We start from the raw sequence: 16,161 nt of genomic DNA, 5'->3' as shown, positions 1-16,161 counted from the left end.
GCTATTGAATATAATTAAGTTGCAAAAACTGCTCAGCTAATACTAATACTTGCCTTGCCAGACACTTTCTTCTCAGCAATAGTCACTTTTAGGTTATGATATCCCCGAGTTCCTCAAACTAAGACACTCAAAATCAAAATCAAGACAATAGCAGAACTAAACTGTACTAAGTCATCATTTATGTTCCCTCAAAGAAGGAATGTCCATAAAGATGACAGAGGCTCCCATGCCTGCAGGCCACCTCTCAGAATCCCAGGCAACATGAGGTAGGAGTGGTACCCAAACCATTCTCTTCAGTTGTGACTAGAGGACACTTTCCTGCACCCCATCCCCATTCTCGTCAAAAATGGAGAAACTCCTGCTAACTACCATGGACTAGAGATCTAGGACATTAACCTGGCATCAAACTCCAAAACCCCATGCACGTTTACACCAAACCAATGGTCTCTGCGGTTTGTTCCCTGACGTGGATATTCTGAGATGAGAACAATGGGCTGCTGCTGACTCAAACCCTCCCTAAATCCCATCTTAGGCCCCTGATGGAGAAGGGCTCACCTGGCTTTAAGCAGCTGGGTTAGTGCTGCTGGCTGTACTTTCTCCATTCTATCATTTCTCTCTATTGCATCCACAATTCTAAAGCTTATCACAAAGAGAAATCCCCCTGTCATCTCTCCAGTGTTATCAGGGCCCTGCAGTGAGCTTGGTGCCGTACAGCCTGGGAGAAAGGCTCCTAAATCCCGCAGAGTCGTCCCGGGTCCTACTGAAAGGCTACATCATCTACAGCTGGCAGCATCATCTACAGCTGGCAGCACCATCTACATCAGCGGCTAGAACACAGGTGCACTGGCCTCTCCTGGCTGCAGGCACCTCCAGACTCCCTTTCCCTTCACGTTATCTCAGCCTCTCATGGCTGCAGACTCTCCTTGAGTCTCAGTTCCCTTCAGATTTTCTGTGCAGATCTTTGTCAGCTCATCCAGGGACAATGAGAACGCAGCTTTGCTCATCTCCAGATGCAAACAGTGGTTTGGGGTAGTGAGTGACTCACAGGCCAACGTTTAAATGTGTGTGGTGAGGAGGGCAGACGAACACACTCTCTGCATTTCCTTGCTCAGCTCATGAGAAAGAAGCAGATGGGATTTTTTGGAGATAATAAACATTCCAAAGTAGATTTAAATGCCCTTGACACCTCACATTTTGTTACTGTGATGGCTATACTTGGCTGTCAACTTGACTACATCTGGAATTAACTAAACCCAAGCATCTAGCACACCCATGAGGGATTTTCATGACTGGATCATTTGACATGGGAAGATCCACCTTAAATCTGGGCCACACCTTCTGGTGGCAGCCTGTATGAAGGGCATGGCAGAAGGAAGCTCTTGGTCTTTGCCTGCTTGCCCTCACTGTTGATGAAAAGTCCATTCCTTCACTAGTATTAGAACCTACTTCTTTGGGATTCTGACATATACTAAAGACCAGCTGAGACATCCAACATCATGGACCGAACAACTGTTGGGTGCTTGGACTTGCTCTTGGGAGACAGCGTTGTCAGGACAGTCATGTGAGCCATGCTAGTATCATAGATATCCATTCTATCAGTCCTGTTTCCCTTGGGAATCCTGACTAATACAATGACATTCAGACTGTGCCCTTCAGAAGTCACCAACACTAGGCTTGGAGGGGTTCAGATCGTCTTATGTATGCAAGCAGGGAAAGGAAGACAAGTGACTTGAACCTTCACCACAACTCACTCCTATGCCTCCTCCTGGTTGTCATCTGTCTGACACCCCCCACGTGCTTCATTTGGGGTGTCTTTCCTAGTTTTCTCTCTTGGAATAAAGAGATACCTTCTTCTTGCTTTCTCCCCTCCACCAGATGTAACCAACAAGCTCCGCATTGCTACTTTCCCGTATTCCACAGTGGGGCTCACAACAGCAAACCCCATCCCTGGTTTGTTGGTTTATATATTCTTTTCCTTCAGTCTTTAACCCCAGCTAGAACTTGCTATGTAGATCAGGCTGGCCTTGAACTTGCAGTGATCCTCCTGCCTCTACCTCCAGAGTGCTAGCATAACAGGCATACATATCACACCCAGTTCCCATATATCTATTTTTTTATGGTGCTGGGGATTGAACCCAGGGCCCTGTGCAAGCATTCTAACATGACTTAGCAGGCATTCCCCCATGAAGTCACTCTGCCAGCCCCATTCCCAGTGTTTTTTACCTTGCTGGCCTTCAGGATGTTGATCTGTTCTTCATATACCGTATCCCTATTTTTCTCCAGAAAACCATCTGAAAGGTACTCCACCTGAGGCCATGGCAATGAAAGGAAAAACAGTCACTGTTTCAGGAGCCATGGCAGCTTCTTAAGTAATCCCAACTCATCTAGTAACATTTTCTAAGAGAACTAAGAGTAGATGGAGATCCACAGACGCCCCTGCTGAAACTGCAAATCTGTTATGTCGAGATTTACACAGAGGCGACTGAGTACTCATTTGGCAGGAGATAACACTGTCTTAAAAGGGAATTCCCATGAGAGAAAGCTTCTTTAGGGCTCCATGAATACATCTTCTCTGTCAGTGGCCCAGACACACTGAACCAGGATATGCAATTACATGCACATTACCACCTAAGAATTCGGTCAAAATCCATTTAGAGAAGTTCCAAGTCTATACCCATCACTGGGATCACTGCGGCTGCTCCAGAAGGAATCCAAACAGTGTGAGTACCTTGTCTTCACTCCTCCCTCTTCTCAGGCTCAATGACTCCTAAGTGTTCCACTGCTGCTGCCTTCCCAGGGGAGCAGCCCTCAATTACTGCCTGCTGTTCATGTGAACGGCAACCGCGATAACATATGCTCAGCTTGTGCCTGGTATACTAGTGTTGGGGTCAGGGCAGGGTGGGCAAGAAAGCGCAGAGGAGAACCTACCCGCAACCCCAGGCCACTGGAACTCACAAAGACAACTTCCTTAGCCTGGAAACTCTTTATTCTCCCTACTGTGGGCCTAAGGGGTCCTAAGTCAACAGAGTACAGATACCTTGTCTGCAAAGTGGACGACAATGAAGGCTGTGTTGGACATGCGTGGTTTCTGGAAGTGCTGGCTGTTGGAGTGTCGTTCGTAGAGCTTCTGGGCCCAGTTCTGATCAGTTCCTTTGGGGACCTGGAGAACCACAAGACCGGGTACAGTGCTTCATGAAGCAGGACAAGGCAGCAGAGCATCATGGCAGACGGTTGGGGTCTGGATTCAGCTCTCAAGCCGGGACACTGACTATGATATAAGAACGACTCAACCCTGAACTCTTGGGATCCTGCTATGAAAGGTCATTGACCTGCTGTGTGTAAGCTGGCATCCATGGGAGGGTGTTGAGCCTCAAAGAACAAGCTAGGCAACAAAAAGGGAAGTCCAAGGAGAGGATGAAGATGGACACTGAGGCCACGGGGGCAGGATCCCATTTGTGGAGCTGTCTGGAGATGCTCTTCCCTGTAGTCTCATCACACCCATTCCCTTCAGCACCATGTTCCTCCTCACTCAGAAGACGGGCATAATTAGCCTACACCCCTCCCTTAGCTCATCCATACTACTGCCCCGGCTTAGCCTGTTGCCCTTTCTTCTGAAGTCTTTTCTGGCCATTTTTTGGTCTCGTGTCTCTCTTCTTTGGAATTCCTAACAACTGAACTTACACACACAGGCACACTATGACAGCTCACCATTAGCTTCTGGATACTGTTAGTGCATACTACAAATCCACAGAGTCAGAGGGCTGTCTTAGATCTTTTACCACACATCAAAGGACTGTGAATTGGTTTCTGGTCACACACTGCATGATGCTTCACTCATTCCCTGTCTCCCAAATGTAGATCTAGATCTGGTGATGTCACTATGTGAGAAATTCCCAGGGACAGCTTCTCTCTACATCTCTACAGATGGCTTCCAGAGTAAATAAGCAACTTGCTTCATTGAAGCTTTAACACAGACTGCCGATGGTGCTCTGAGATTAGTTCTGCTCACAGCCTTCATTAGAGAAGTTTCTTTTTGCAGTCGGTGGTGGTTTCTGGAGTCACATCTGGTCAAAGTGTTGGAGAGTAAGAGACAGGGCAGTGCTCAGCCCTCAGTGGGACATCTGTATCACACCCACTCCACGGGGGTGGAGGCGGGGGTGTGCACACTCAGGAAACACCCTGGAGGATGAATGGAGATAATAGAAGTGGCAGAACTCTGGGAGGTGTGCCGTGAAATGGGGACTGGCAGGACATGGGCACTGCAGTCATTAACTCACGGAAGCTGCAGTTACCTTCACAAGACTGGGCCCCTTGGCATGTATGGGGGAGGGACTCACAAGACTCCGCCCCTCACTGTCAGTCTACAGGCCGTTCATGGGTGCTCAGGTGGAGAAAGTCATTTTCTTCAGTGGTGAAGCCACTGATAAACTGCCCATGTTCCGGTCAAATAGCACCCCCTCACACACACACCCTCATACCCATACAAACAGCACTGGATTCACTGGGTTAAAAAAAACAAAACAAAACAAAGGCACTGAAGTAAGAGGGACCTGTTGGAAGGAGGAGGGTTTGGGAGAGAGAAAGCAGGAACGAGAGGATAATAACGGGGTGGGAAAAAAGCACAACACAGTCACTGTGCCTGCTGGTCAATGGTCAATGACGGCAGGGCTTATCCAATGAGACATCACTTGCTCTGTTACCCTTGACACCCACTGACCGTCCTCAGTTACAGGTCCTCACTGACTCTCCTTCATGTGTTCCTGTCATACTTTCAGATAAGGCGAGATTGGCACTGACCCATGCAGTGGCCATTTAAAAAAGGGCTTTACTCAGTAAATAAGATGTTCCGAAAGGAAAATGCTTACACATGTGGAAATAAACTTCCTAAGTCCTTTGTAAGCACACTGATTTTTCTCCAGATTCAATTTGGTATAACTAGTATTGAATCCCCTGTGCCATGTGCCATAGGAAATTCAAAGGAAGAAATCTCTTTCCTGAAGGAGGCTATTAATTGTATTGGGTGGACAATAAAATACATTTAATTCAGCACTTTCTATATATACTCTTTTATATTTGTCTCCAAGAGTTCTGTTTTAGAACTACCAGGTGTGGATGAAGGAGGAGTCAGCATATAGCAGGGCTTGTCAGAACCAGGCAGGCAGGCACCTGGGAGCCAAAAGGACCTCAAGGGACGGGCCCAACTGGGTCAAACAGACCCACAAAGAGAAGATCCACTAAGCAAATGCTGCAATCTGTTAGCAGCCAAATCACCTTGCCTTGAAAATGCATTTGGACTTCAATGAGAAAATCCTATGATCCTATATAGTCACTAATTTAGATGGGCATGAACAGTCAGAGGAGACCAGGGATCAAGGTCACATGTGTACTATTTTATGGCTAAGATCCACTTCTCTTATGACTCCCCAATCACTTCCAACTAAGATCAGCCAGCAGGGATTCCCAATTTAGATTCTCATCACAGCAATAGCCAATGTCCACAGTGCTTATTATTAGCCATAGTTAAAACACCTTTCACTGTATCAACTCACTTATCTCCGTATCGCTCTACGAGCTAGGTATAGTGTTTATACACATCCCAGAGATAAGGAAATTGAGACAAAAAGGTTAGATAACTTGTTCATAACTTGGCCTGGGGTCAAGCCAGACAAGGCTGGGTCTGGGATATGTGTCCTTCAGTACTCTACTGTCTGGCCTGGCAACTATGAATGCAGGGTCAGGTGAAAAAACACATCTCCAAAAATATTTTCACACAAATAAAATTTAATCAGCCATGGGAGAAAGGAAATCCTGTATTTGAACACAGCCTGGATTATGGCCATCTTTAGCGCTAGAATGTGCAGGGGAACAAATCCTTGAAAAGGAATTCATACATGGCTGCATCATGCAGGGTTCCTTACACTCCTCCTGAAGCATCACGGAGAACCCTGGACCAAGAGCCTGGTTCCAGCTCCATTCCTCAGAAGCCTGAACCCTCTGGCCTGTGGCGCTGGCTGACACTTATTGGGAACTCACAATCCATCCAGAATAGGGAACTCTATGGAGATGGGCGAGGTGACGGGCAGGGGAGCTGATACGTTCATTGCAGGGCAGTGAAGGTGTCTGGACAAGGACAGGGCAAGTGACGGTCTGCAATGCTGAATGCACCGAAAGCCACTGAGCTGGAGGCTTCTGATGCTCACACTGTGAGTGTTACATCTCAATGAAGTTCTTAAAAGCGTTTTCCTCTTTGCTATTAAGATAAAGTAGCGATTTGTTTTTAAAGGAGGCAGTGTTGGGGAATAGAACCATTTTTCTAATGTCCTTGAATAAGGATTATTTCACCACAAACATCGCCCCTGCTTGGGACATCACCTGGGGCCAAAGCCTGGCCCCCAACAGAGCAGCAGCCCGAAGTGACCGCTAAGGGCCCCTTGACCATTTATTTACCCCTGCTTTTGTCCTGTCCCCCTGGGCCACTGCTACAGTGATGGGTTACTGATATGTCATCTTGTTCCACCCTATGCCTCTTGGGCCCTCCCACATGTGCCCCATAAACCCTCAAGTCACCCTGTACCAAAACCTCCCCAGGCTCTCTGGCCTAAAGAAGTATTATTACCACCACTACCTCCTCCTTTCTTTTCTCTTTTTCTGGGATTAAAGGAGTGGGTCCCTATACCGAGCCCTGTAGAATACTTCTGTCCCCTCACTGTCACAGAACCCAGCTGGGCCCAGGACTCTGTGGTCCCGTAGTTCTCTAGGGAGGTGGCTGCTTCTTCCACACTACACTGCAGTGCTATTTGGGCCTTAACTCCGCCCCCCTCAGCAAACATCCATGTGATCAGCAGAACTAGCCATGCCCCCTCCCCACTTCCCCTCACCCAGGGATGTCAGAAGTCTTGCATCAGCTCATCCTCACTTCACCAGGCCCTGCCTTGTGATTCAGAGCAACAGTGCCACTGCCAAAGGCAGACCAGGCTTCGCTCTGAGAGTCCCTTCTGTGGGCTGGGACTCTGCTCTGAGCTCTAAGCAGAGTGCTGACCGGGCAGCTCCTCCGTTCCTTTATGGTCCTTGACCTCAGCAAACACACCTGTACTTCAGTTACTTTCCTTCCTATTCATAGAAACTCTTCCCACCCCCACCCTCTACCAGCTTGTGACTCACTGCAGAGGCCTGCCTGTCTCCTTCACAGAAAATCCAGGTTGCCAGGCAGGAAATTAAAAACTAAGAAGATATAGGTAGCTCACTGGAAAAGAACTGGCCTTGCTCAGGGGTCTGATGGGCAGCCCCCAGCACACACACACACATACACACACACACACACACACACACACACACACACACACACACACAGAGTCTTAAAAAGATAAAAAGGAATTCCTGCTTGAATATCAGAATTTTCTCTGCACCTACTCACTCTCTGCCCTAGGAAGGAGATTGTCCCCTAGGAAGTCACTGGCACTGCCTGGCATCTTGGCAGTCTAAGTCCCCACTAGCCTGGCAAGTGGGTGATTAGGGCTTTCAGCAAACCTTCCCTTGGAAGGAGCCGGAGGCCTCATGCAGAAATAGCAGCCATACGACTTAGAATCGGTCTGAAGCACCTCTGTGCCTGCCGTGGCTCAGCTGTGTCTCCACTGCCCCAGCTTATGTCCCTCTCTGCCTGCTGTGGGGACTCAGACTTCAAACACAGGCTCTGCCTGCAGACCTCCCTGGGCCCCGCCCTGGAATGAACAGGAAGGTAGAGGGGGAGACTGCCTACAGCTGCCGGCCGCCAGGACAAGGAAGATGTAAGGTACCAATAAGCCATGAGCCACATGGCAAAGTATAGATTAATAGAAATGGGCTAAATATAAGAGTAAGAGCTAGACCATGATAAGCCCGAGCTAACGGCCAAGCAGTTTAAATAATGTAAGAGTCTGTGTGTTTATTTTATAAGTGGGCTAAGGGACTGCCAGGGCTTGGAGAGAAATTCTCCAGCTACACCGCCCCCTTTGCACCCCCCCTACCCCCCACCCCCACCTCCCGCTGCCAACACCGCGCTGTTGCTCCTGAGGCCTTTGCTCTAAAAATGCAGCACCAGGTCCATGTTACATCACATTCTGTGTCTCACAGATTGTGGTGACAGGAGGTTGAAACGGTTTTGTTTTTATACAGCTTCTCATAAGTAGATTCCAAGTGGAGTACCCCAGGATATGGGTACCCCCACATGAAGACAGAGCAGGAGGACCTGGGAGCCTTCTGGACTGGGGCAGGAGTTCTGGGGGTTATTTTGCCAACTGCTGAACATGGTTTGCTTCTGTCTGTGTTCTCCATGACTGTTACCTGTTGTGTGCTGGCACACTGTCCCTGAAGTCACCAGTTCCCCGCTCAGCACTGCTCTGGGGTTCCCTCAGGGGCTTGTGTCCTACACTCTTTGGACTAATGCTGGACATTGTATTTTCTTGGGTGATGCCAACCTCTACAGTCTTCAGACAACACAGCCAAAGAAATCCGCAAGCAGCCCTGGTGTGCTGATGAAGGGAAGTGCGACTCATTGCAAACCCTCAGACATCTGTTCAAGTCTCAGAACAGATTATCCCCAAGCACTGAGGTACTTTTGTGAGTGGCTGTGAGTAAATGGGATGTGAAAGGCCATGTTCCCTGGGAGTTCCTGGTTTGCGATGCATTAATTCTTCACACAGGGTCAGACAGACCTGTGTAGAACAGGAAGGACATGCCCTATGGTTCCTCAAGAGGGCATGACTTTCCCCTTCCCCAACCAGAGGGGAGTGAAGAGTTACAGTCTGACTAGAGCCAGGGCAGGGCTGCTACTCAGGCCTAGCTCTCCAGAGACCTGAGCTGGACTCAGAACATGGAGCTGCCTTTGGCTTGGGAGTTTGCAGCTGGGGGAGACGGTTACTAATAGGAATTAATGGCCTGAGGGAGGAAAGCACGGTCCCAGTTGAGCTCTGACTTAGGAAATTTAGGAAGGAGCGCCCAACAGGAGGCACACAGAAGGGTCAGGCCTGTGCCTTTGGTCAGAGGCACTCAATCCAGGGACAGCTGTTTCACCCCGACTACAACTCGGCAGGGTGGGCAAGCCTAGACAAGCCGCAGACACATGGGATCATCTTTCCCAGGCTCCAACTTTGAAGCTAAAGCCCAGGTCTGCACAGAGATGCTGACAACATCGGGAGAACCAGGTGTGTCCTTGTGACAAGCTCGTGATATCAGCACTGGGAGCATGAGGTACAAGGATCATCGTGGTCTGAGGCACTCCGAGCTACACAGAGTTCTAGGCCGTGCTGGGCTACAGAATGAGCCTCGGCCTCACAATCCCTCACTGCCACCCCCCAAATTTCTATGACTGTGCCAGCTATAACACGTGGTATGCTTTCTGCTTTTTTGGAGGGATGGGGAGAGGGTTTTTTGTTTGTTGGTTGAGACAGCATCTCAGTAGATAGCACAGGCCAGCTTTGAACTCACTTTTCAGTCTAGGCTAGCCCTACACTGGAGTGAGCCTCTTACCTCTACATCCTGAGTGCTGGGACTACGGTTGTGCACCAAGGCAGCGCTTCAGAAAACCATTCTAGAAAGGAAACTCCTTGCCTTCCCTAAACACCCAGCCACACTCAATGCTTTTTCAGAAAACCATGGGAGAAAAGTCAAAGCAATTGGTTCTTCTCTTTCTAGGCTAAGCCATAGGGCTTCCATACTTTCCGATGTGGGAATCTGTATACACTCAGCTCCCTTCCCAGTCAGGCACTGCACTGGGAGAGCCTGTCGACACCAAATTCAGTCTGCATCGACTCATAGTGCAGGAAACCAAGGAAAGTGGATAACGGATTAAAGCTGGGTCTTTCCACCTTCCATTCCTCCTGCCAGATGCTCCCCTGCTATGGCACAGTTCTCTTTTATACCAGGAGAAATCCACACAATTCAGGTGGGGGAGTGTGGCTCTCACTGTCCCACGGATTTCCATCACTCACAGCCATCTGACACTATAGGGAACACCTATCTAGACGCTGGCTGCTTCTTTGGGCAACTAGGACCTGTGAGAGACCAAATCCATACCGCCATCACAGCACCCGCTTTCTGCCAAGAAAGACGTACATTTACTAGGATAATATCTGCCGGTTACACTCAAAAGGACACCACTCAGACAATCAGATTCAGGTCCAGCTATGAGATTTCATTGGTTCCCTTGCATCACACAGGAGCCCTCCGCCCAGCACCCGGACCTGACCCACTCAATGACCACAGGAGCAGTATTACCTTACACTCTTCATCCAACAGGTCCAGGATGCCCAGCTTTGCTTCTATGAGGTCTATGCAAGGTTGGTTATCATAAAAGTCAATCAAGGTCCACGGGATCTGCTCCTTCATGTATTCTTCTTGCTCCAGCTTGAACACATGCTAAGACCAGAAGCACAAGGCCAAGGTGAGGGCACTACAGACACACTTGGCAGTTATCCCCCCAAGCTCTTGTAAAGTTCTCTGTCTTGGAGGATGGCAGATAACTGACAGAAAGGTCTGGACACAACTCACAATCACGAGTGGAAATGGCAGAGCTCAGCTTGGTGATTTCCCATCCCTACGCAACCCTTCTCTTAGGATATTATAGTCCTACATGTGTCTTAGGATATTATAGTCCTACATTGCTGGACTCTAGCCAATTCAAGGAGTCTTGTGTCTGACCTTCAATTCCTTAACTGCCCTGAAAGTTCCAGCTCAGAGAGGAGTGGGTCAATCAGGGGAGATCAATTACCTTCTCCACCCAGATGCCTCAGCCACATTTCCTACCCCAGCAATGAAGAGCCAACTCCAAAAGTTAGGAGCATCACCAAGAAGAAAGAGGAGGTCTTGGCAGAGCAGAAACACACCAATCTCAGAAGAGAAGTGGCCTGGGTGTCACGGCAGGGGGACAGCGAGTCCCCTGCCCTGGTAACCTAGGCCATACATTGAGCCTACCGAATTGAACTGTTGCTGGAGCTTTTCATTGGCATAGTTGATACAAAACTGCTCGAAGCTGTTAATCTCGAAGGTCTCAAACCTGCGGGAGGAAAGAGGTGAAGCCACAGGTAAGATACACCATCCATGGAAGCAGTCAGTGGGACCTAACAAGGCTGCCTTCCTGAACTGCCACGTTCTTCCCTGTGTGCACAAACTTCTGGTGTGGGTCCCAATGCTGCAGAGCCTTGGGAGGTTAGAAACAGAGGCATTAACAGCTTCCTTTATAACTGATAAAGGACTGACAGCAGGGAATCACAGGTAGGACAGACAGACTATGAGAAGGTCGATCATGATTCTCTTGCATAGTGGCAGATCTTTTCTTGGTGATTTTTATAAAAGAAAACCAGACACATATTTTACTCCTGTTTTTATCATTTAACTTTCCACTCCAAACACACCACCACACTATTCTCCAAAGGTACCCATTTTAGGTCTGTATGGATCTGTGGGCTGAGACCTGGGAATTGCAGAGGAGCCTGGATTGGGGCAGACAGAGTACAGGTCTGTTACCACTTCTCAAACCAAGGACACATTCCCCAATTTACAAGAACACCTAGGAGCTGGCACACAGATGTATCAACTCACTAATCCCCCGTGAAGGACATTTAGTTCTTTTTCTATCATAAGCTGCTATCAGTGTTGTGACAATTTTATATACCTCTTCAAGTCTGTGATTCTTTCCTAATATTATCCTAGGAGAATTACCATGTCAAAAAACACTTTCTTTGGGTGTGTGTGGGTGTGTGTGTTGTATGTGATGTGCATGCATGTGCAGGTGTTTATGTGGGTACATGCATCTCCGCATACATGAAGAGGTCAGAGGAGGCATTTTGCTCTATCACTCTCTACCGTATTCTCTTAAGAATTCTCTCTCTGAACCTGGAGCTCAGGTTGGTGGCCAGGACAGGAACTCAAACAAGGCAGGAACCTGGAGGCAGAAGCTGATGCAGAGGCCATGGAGGAGAGATGCTTACTGGCTTGCTTCCCCTGGCTTGTTCAGCCTGCTTTCTTATGGGACCCAAGACCAGATACCCAAGGATGGCCCCACCCACGATGGGCCAGACCCTCCCCCATCAATCATCGAGGTTCCCTCTTCTCAGGGGACTCTAGCTTGGTCAAGGTGACATAAAGCCTCCCAGCACCAGCACCTACTGGGCACTGAGGTCAAGGGCTCTGTGGGTTTCCCTTTAATGTTTACTGCAACCAGCAGTGAGGTCTCTCTCTCTCATTAATTCTACTCTATAGCCGAGGAAGCTTATGTATGAGGACATGAACTACCCAAGGTCAGAGCATCAGAAAACCAGAGTGTTTGAACACAGAGAATCTTCCGGTCAAAATCATAATTCAGAGAGGAGCCAAAGTTCAACTTAAGAGGAAGAAGAGATTACTTGGAAGGGCTGTGAACAGAATGTTTTTGGAAGGAGGCGTACCTGAGGCCTGGAGACTGAGGAAGGAAGTGGTACTTCCAACCGGGGGAGGCTGGAGTTACAGGCCTCATCTGGCCTTCTCCATCACCCGCAAGCCCCACCCCTTCCCTCTCATAAATATGGACAACTGAATTTTCTGTCTTACATAAGGTGTCATTGCAAGCCCTGCCCTGAACACTGCTTTCAGGAAGAGGTGGCATTCCTGTCCCTGGTGAGGAGCTGGAGATGCAGTGGTGGGGAGATGGCTCTGTATAGAGGGACTATCAAAAATAGATTCACCAGCCGCCTAACAGGCCCAGAGCAGTGTGCAGAAAGCCTCAGGCTTTCCCCACACCCACCTCCCCACCAAGGTCTAAGACACGGAAAAGTGGGAAATCACTTTCAGATCAAAGGAATCAACTGCTTGGAGACAGCCACATTAAAGTACAGCCTTTGGCCATGCCCACATGGGAAAAATGACTCCAGGTTAATAAAACAAGATCAAAGACTCAAACGCTATGATGAGTCACGACCCAACCACAACGCAGCCCAGGCAACAGTTATTACCCTGTCGAATGGCCCTTCCCGGGCCAGCTAGCACTTCCGTAGAGCAAGTTATAGCACTTAGAACCTCAATCATCCTCCCTTCCACCCACAGTGGTAGCTGATGACTCTCCAAACCTAGAGGAAATTTAATTAACATAGCCTACAAGGAAGATTAAAGAGTCAGCCCAGCAAATGGCCACCGGGTGTGCTGGCAGAGCCAGCCCTGAGCTCTACAGATAGAGGATTTAAGTATCTTCCACTTGTCACTTTTTAAAGGTTTACACTGGTAGCACTCCACAAAGAACATTCTCATTAATTTGAGATGGCTGAAATTAGCTCATAATTTCCCTGTTTCTAAGATATTATCTGGTAACAATTCCTCTGCCATCTAGCATAATTACTGTAATGCTGGAGATGAATGAGAGGCTTGGCTGACTTGGGAAATGACTAAGACACCCAACCTCAGAAGCACACGGTCAGGGAGACAGGATGATGTCTCTTTCCAATAGAATTATATTTGTGGTAATTCTGTCCATCAACAGAAATGACTTTAAAGATAAACACACTTAGTCCATAGCATTAAAATGCCACAAGGAAATTCATATACAGGGGGGAAATGGATCTGTTCTGTGAAGAGTTAGACTAGAATTCTCAGGAGAGAGGGAGGAGCACACACAGAATGAGGCTGAGACATGACATCTGTCCTTCTGGGGGGGTGCAATGACCATCTTGCTGTTTCCTTCTGCGTTAAAGATGTGACTGGAGCAATGCACAATTTCCTTCTCATTGAGTCCAATTTCAGGGAGGAATGAGAGCCACAAATGCCTCTCAAAACACAGCAAAAGCCACCGCAGGACGAAACTGCAGTGACAAGGACGTGCCTTGGCTCTGAGTTAATGATTTACCTCCATGAACCTCTTGTCTCAAGAATGGAGGCCCAGCAGAGTGGTGCGTGCCTCTCAAAAGCTGGGCAAGACCAGCTCCTCTGGAGTGTGGGTTGGAGGCACCAGGACCCAGGGCTTCCACCTTTGGCAGAATGTAAAGGGTGGATGTGGACTTCACACAGGGGAGGGCTGAACAGCACACAGGAAGCCTACCTTGGGGAGATTTGTTCTAGGCGAACTTTCAAAAAAGGAGCCATCATGCACGGATATCAGGGAACAGAGCCAAATATCTTTTCCAGGTGCTTTCCCACCCTGGAGCCATTAACTCTTACAAGGGCACCCTCAAGTCTGCTAGAGGAACTAACATACTGTCTACTAAGCATTCTCAGTCTGCTGGTTGGACTTTCAAATGGCAGGGCTTCCAACTGCTCCTGTGCTTGTGTCTGTCCACAAAGCTTGTCCTTCTTCCAGAACCCACTCCAAGGCACTGACGGAAGGAAGGCAGTCTGCCAGGATCTTAATTCCCAGGTCCTATTCACTCCTTTCCATGAGGATCAGAAAATGGCCACTCTTAGGTATTATACCTCTCCAAATCCATCAGCCAAACTTATAAGAACTGCAGTGAAGACCAAGCCATGATCCCTCTTCCCCAACTGACTACTGGAAAGCTGTCTACCAGCTATTGGAGTAGATGAGAAACTTTCAGGGGTGTGGTGGTTTGAAAGAAAATGCCCCCCAAAGTGAGTGGCACTACTGGGAGGTGTGGTTTTGTTGGAGTAGGTATGGCCTTGTTGGAAGAAGTGTGTTATTATGGAGGTGGGCTTTGAGGTCTCATATATGCTCAAGATATAGCCCATTGTCTCAGACCATTTCCTGTTGCCTGCAAGATGTAGGATTCTCAGCTACCTCTCCAGCACCATGTCTGCCTGCGCACTGCCATGTCCTACCATGATGACAATGGACTGGACCTCTTAACTGTAAGCAAGCCACTCCAATTAAATGTTTTTCTTTATAAGAGTTGCTGTGGTCATGACATCTCTTCACAGCAATAGGAACCCTAAGACAAGGTAGTATTAACTTCATCTGTTCTAGGCTTTCAGAGGTGAGGTTACAGTATCAGGGGGGCTGAATATAGATAGAGGATTAATTAATTCAATTAATGGGGGGCATATTCCAAAGGACAATGAGGTATGCCCAACCCATGGCTCATGTGTGGCCAAAACCAGCTGTGAATATAACCCCTAACACAAAATCATAAACTTTCTTCAAACACTGTGTTCTGTGACTTTTGTGTATGTGTTCATGTGTGCAGGTGTGGGTGCACATGGATGGGGGTGAGCACATACATGTACATGTGGAGGCCAGGGTCAGTGGTCTTCCTCAATCACTTTTTCACCTTATTTTTGAGACCGTCTCTCTCACTGAACCTGGAGCTCACTGACTCTGCTAGCCTGTTTGGCCAGCAAGTCCGAAGGATCCTCCCATCTCTGGCTCCCCAGCATGGCCTAGCTTTTTTTAAAAACATGAATCCAAGGATCCAAAGTTAGGTTCTCTTGCTTGGATATTGTGTACTTTATCAACTGAGCCATCTTTCTATGGTTTTCTGTGATAACTGGACTGAGTAGTTCTACAGCATGAATGTTGTAGATGATAGTATTGTTTTGCAGTGTCAAAAGGCTAGACACCCTTGCATGAGTCTAGAAGATTGCACATGGCTTTGGAGTATCCCAAGATGTAAAGCTCTCTTCAGATGCCAGGATCATTCAAGATCAACATAATAGCATCACATGGCCTGTGAGGTCTAACACTGAAGTTAGCTAGCCACACCTGCTCTAAAGTTGACAATGTCCTGTGACCTTCTGGGCCATCAAGAACTGGATGCTGTCTATAAGCCAATGGGTAAAAGCAATTAAAGAGTTTGTCCCCCTTCATTCTCTACAACACCCCTTTACACAGGTCAGGAGAGGCTGGGCAGCCCTCTCTGAGTAATTGTAGTGGGACCGGACATTCACCTGCTCTGGAGAGTGAAACCAACACCAAAACAAACCAACGACACAAAGAAGACTTTCTGTCACCAGCAAATGAAGGCAATGGTAAATCTACCAAGCTGACTTACAAACCCAGGATGGTGGGTCTACAGAGTACAAATGGGGTGCGTGCAAACGCACCTCCACTAAGGGGTTAATGCTCAGACCATGCACTATAATCCTGAGACCCAGAAGCAAACATTAAAAGATCCTGGGCTGTGAAGCACAGTGAACACCAACATCCATACTTGTTTCTGGACTGTGGACTCATGTGATGAGATGCTTCAACTTGCTGCCTTGACTTCTACC

At 48.1% G+C, this 16,161-nt stretch overlaps 1 protein-coding gene across 1 annotated transcript in view; it reads right to left on the bottom strand.

The window, feature by feature from the left end:
• The window catches only part of Myo5b (myosin VB), a 213,827-nt gene that overhangs the window by 86,792 nt on the left and 110,874 nt on the right, over positions 1–16,161 (bottom strand). Inside the window, exons 11-14 of the mRNA XM_059246817.1 lie at positions 10,948–11,029; positions 10,252–10,392; positions 3,038–3,160; positions 2,224–2,307 (exon numbers count right to left, since the gene is read on the bottom strand). Coding sequence (XP_059102800.1) covers positions 2,224–2,307; positions 3,038–3,160; positions 10,252–10,392; positions 10,948–11,029 — 430 coding nt within the window. The remainder of the gene's footprint in view (positions 1–2,223; positions 2,308–3,037; positions 3,161–10,251; positions 10,393–10,947; positions 11,030–16,161) is intronic.

Source organism: Peromyscus eremicus, chromosome 19 (genome assembly GCF_949786415.1).
Source record: "Peromyscus eremicus chromosome 19, PerEre_H2_v1, whole genome shotgun sequence".
NCBI lineage: Eukaryota > Metazoa > Chordata > Mammalia > Rodentia > Cricetidae > Peromyscus > Peromyscus eremicus.
Note: the sequence above shows the minus strand (reverse complement) of the source record. Positions and strands in the feature narration are given on the sequence as shown.